The 3,333-nt window shown below is 57.2% G+C and overlaps 1 protein-coding gene across 1 annotated transcript; it reads left to right on the top strand.

The window, feature by feature from the left end:
• Positions 1-3,277, top strand: MRPL12 (mitochondrial ribosomal protein L12). Its single transcript, XM_026861324.1, has 3 exons — positions 1-24; positions 162-296; positions 2,948-3,277. Exons 1-3 carry the CDS (start codon positions 1-3, stop codon positions 3,062-3,064), a joined length of 276 nt encoding a protein of 91 aa, XP_026717125.1. The 3' UTR covers positions 3,065-3,277.
• The last annotated feature ends 56 nt before the right edge of the window (positions 3,278-3,333 follow it).

Here is a 3,333-nt window from a genome sequence, read left to right on the forward strand (position 1 = left end):
ATGCCCTCCCAGGCGGCTCCGCAGGTACCGGGCTCTCCCGGGGCGGGATCGGGAGCCGGGCCCGGGGGGCTTCGTGTGGCTCTCGGGGGTCCCCGGGCGGGGAGGGGAGGAGGGCCCTCGGGCCTGGCCGCGGGTCTTCACCGAGCTCTGGCTGCTTCCAGGAGGAGGAGGCAGAGATCCCGCTCAAGAAGGAGAAAACACATTTCACCGTCCGGCTGACAGAGATGAAAGCCGAGGACAAGGTGAAGCTGATCAAGGAGGTGAAGAACTGCGTGCAGGGAGTGAACCTCGTGCAGGTGAGGAAGGGGCTGCCCAAGGCTTGGGCTGCCCTGAGCCCGGCTGGGTCCCAAAGCTCGTTGCAAGCAGCAGCCTCAGTTCTCTGTGGAAAAAAGCACCTTTTGAAGGGTTTTTGCATTCAGAGCAGTCAGTCTGTGCACACGTCTCAGGGTGAAGATGCGGGCAGGGGGTAGAGCAGGAGTCAGCTGTGTCTGCCTGGTGTGTTTTGGAGAAGGCTCTGCCGTGTGGCCAACAACTGAGCCCCTGCCAGACGCGGTGAGATGGAGAAGGAGGCTCAGAGCAAAGACCTCAAAGTCCTGCGTGCCAGCCTCAGCTTCTCCAGAGAGCTGCTGAGAGCACTCCTGCAGAGGCGGGAGCAGCCGGGATTCCTCGCTGCAGCTGGCTTTGGCTTGCCTTCCCCTCAGGTTTTATTGCTTTTCCGAGGCCAGTGTTTCTCAGAATGAGTTTCTCTGATTCACACATCTTGCAGTCCATGCTTCAAGTGCCTTGCAGAGCTCTTCTTTTTGTAGGTGATTCCTCCTCTTTCCTCGGAGGAGAAAGGCCTTTCACAGTGTCAGCTCATGCCCTTGAGCTCAGGACAAAGAACCAGCGATGCAGCTGCTACTGCAGAAGCATTTAACGTGCTTCAGTTCTCTGCGGGGTGATGCCTTCGTATCTCGGGGATAATAGCAGCACTTGCTGTTTATCCAGTCGCAAGGAAGAAGCGTTGAGCACTGTAAAATCTGCTCTTGTAGCCCAGTCTATCAGTAGGATTCACAGAAAATCTCCTGACACATTCACGTTGAAATTTTGCAAAGCAAAGAGTCTGGTAACGGAGAGGCTGTGGTGGCAGAGATCTGAGTTTCGTTGGCCCCCCGGGGTAATTAACTGACACTGTGTTTATCCGTTATCAGTCCCAAGCAAACGTTGAGGTACCAAAACCCTGTAACGGACACGATCCCCGGGTAATTAAGAGCTGTCTGGAGAACGAACACTAAATCAACTTGGCTTAGCACGTGGAAGCCATCAAACACGCTGGCGGCCGTTCCCATGCAGAGTCGGGGTTGGTGGATGCGGGTTGTTGTGGGGAAACTTAGTCAGGTGTGACTTGGCCAACGTGGTATTTTGGTTAAAACACACAAAACGAACTGCTGCCGAGGGTTGGCTTTCCCTGCAGAGGCTGTACCAAAGCGTAGCTCGTTGTAAATCTGATTACCACCCACTTGAGGCGATTTCATCAGATTTGCAGGGAATCTGCTCTCAGCCCCGGCTGTTGGTGAGGTGGGAGGAGGTGTTGCTGGCAGCGTCTGGACGTTGGGTGCTGACGTGATCCGGACGGGACAGTCCTGCAGAAACGACTGCTGGAGGAGCCGGGCCCAAGTCCGTCTGTGCCTCTGAAGGCTTGTCCCGAGCCGGCCCAGCAGACACACGTCGTGATTTTTGTCCGGTCCTGGGCTGGCGTTCCCGCACGCTCCGGCCGAGGTTGGAAACGCGTCACCCCTGCGCAGCGGCTGTCGCTCTGCAGCTCTGGCTTGGCTCCGGCCCTGCTCCTCCTCCCGCTGGGAGCTCTGAGCAGCTGCTTCCTCCGACCGGGGCTGCTTTAGAACCCAAGTTAAGCATTAGTGAGCAAGGATCTCGAATGAATAACCTGATTGTGTTGCCTGTCCTCACCTCAGCAAGCCCCAACAGGCTCCTTTCCGGATACTGCCCTGGCCTCTGGTGGGTGAAGGCACGCCTGTCCTGCCTGCCCCTTCTCACCACTACCAAAAAAAAGCATTTTCCACCACCACGGATACATCATCACTGCACCCAACGTGAATTAAACCAGAAAACCTTTCTGCCAGCAGCAGCCGGTCTGCTGGGTGCTGAACACCTGCGGTGCCACACAGCAGAGCTGGCGGCGGCTCCTCGCCGTGGAGCCTCCTGGGCTTCGTTTCTGAGGACCTGAAGAGCTTCCTGGCTGCGTTTTGGTGCAGCAGCATCGGGCTGGAGCAGGGGCTTTTCCCCCGGGCTCCCTGCCCTCGCAGCTGCGCCGCAGCACGTCCCCGTCAGTCAGTTCAACGGCCTTTCAGTTTCCTGCCAGTGCTGTGGTGCTGCCTTGGTGCCGATCGTTTTGTATCAGAAGTCTTGAGAACAGCAAGATCGTGTTGTCAAACAGTCTGTACTGGAACTCTTTTTTTTTTTTGTTTTGGTTTTTTTTTGTTTTCTCACCCAGTACAGCGGATTCCTGCACAGCCGTGTACAAACCCCGCGGCAGCCTCTCCTCCCCGCTGGCAGAAATATGTGAACCAAAACATGGGCACTGCCAGAAGCTTGGCCGCAGGCAGGGCGGCAGCTGCCTTGGCAAGTTACTGTCTGGCGGCCCAGCACCTTCTCCACCCGGGGCCGCACCTCTGGGAGCACCGTGCACACGGTGGGAGGAATTGATGGGCAATTCCTCGCTGAAAAAGGGTTTCCAGGGCTCTAGGGGCTGTGGCATCGCTCGCAGTCGGGTTTAGACATCGTCTGGCAGGACGTGCTGTAGTTCAAGTGGAAAGTCTTGGGTTTTAAGTCCGGCAGGGGAGTTTTTTCTGGTCTGCTACTGCAGAGGTCAGGCTCAGGCCTTCGGGTCTGTTAATCCGGTTAGCGAAAGGCACTTTACCAGTCTCTTGTACTTTGTCCTTCCCCTCAGGCGAAGAAGCTGGTGGAGTCCCTGCCCCAGGAGATCAAGGCAAACGTCTCCAAGCAGGAAGCCGAGAAGATCAAAGCGGCGCTGGAGGCAGCGGGAGGGACTGTGGTTCTGGAGTAGGCAGCCTCCCCGCCCCACCATCTCCCCACGGAAAAACCCGGCAGGGGACGCGGCGGGGTGGGGAGAGAACGGATTTCCAAGTGCAAAAACATCCCTTAAAATCGTGCAGCGGCGAAGCGAAAACTCCGCGGGGTTGCACGGGGGCTGCCGCCCGCTTCCGCCGTCGCCACGAACTCTTCATAAATACCCGCCCCCCCCCGGGGAGGGGTGGGGAAAAAAAAAAGCTGTTAAAACGGTTCATTTCTAGGAAAAAAAAAAACCAGCGCTCC

Source organism: Athene cunicularia (genome assembly GCF_003259725.1).
Source record: "Athene cunicularia isolate RWA chromosome 18 unlocalized genomic scaffold, athCun1 chr18_part1, whole genome shotgun sequence".
Classification (NCBI taxonomy): Eukaryota; Metazoa; Chordata; class Aves; order Strigiformes; family Strigidae; genus Athene; species Athene cunicularia.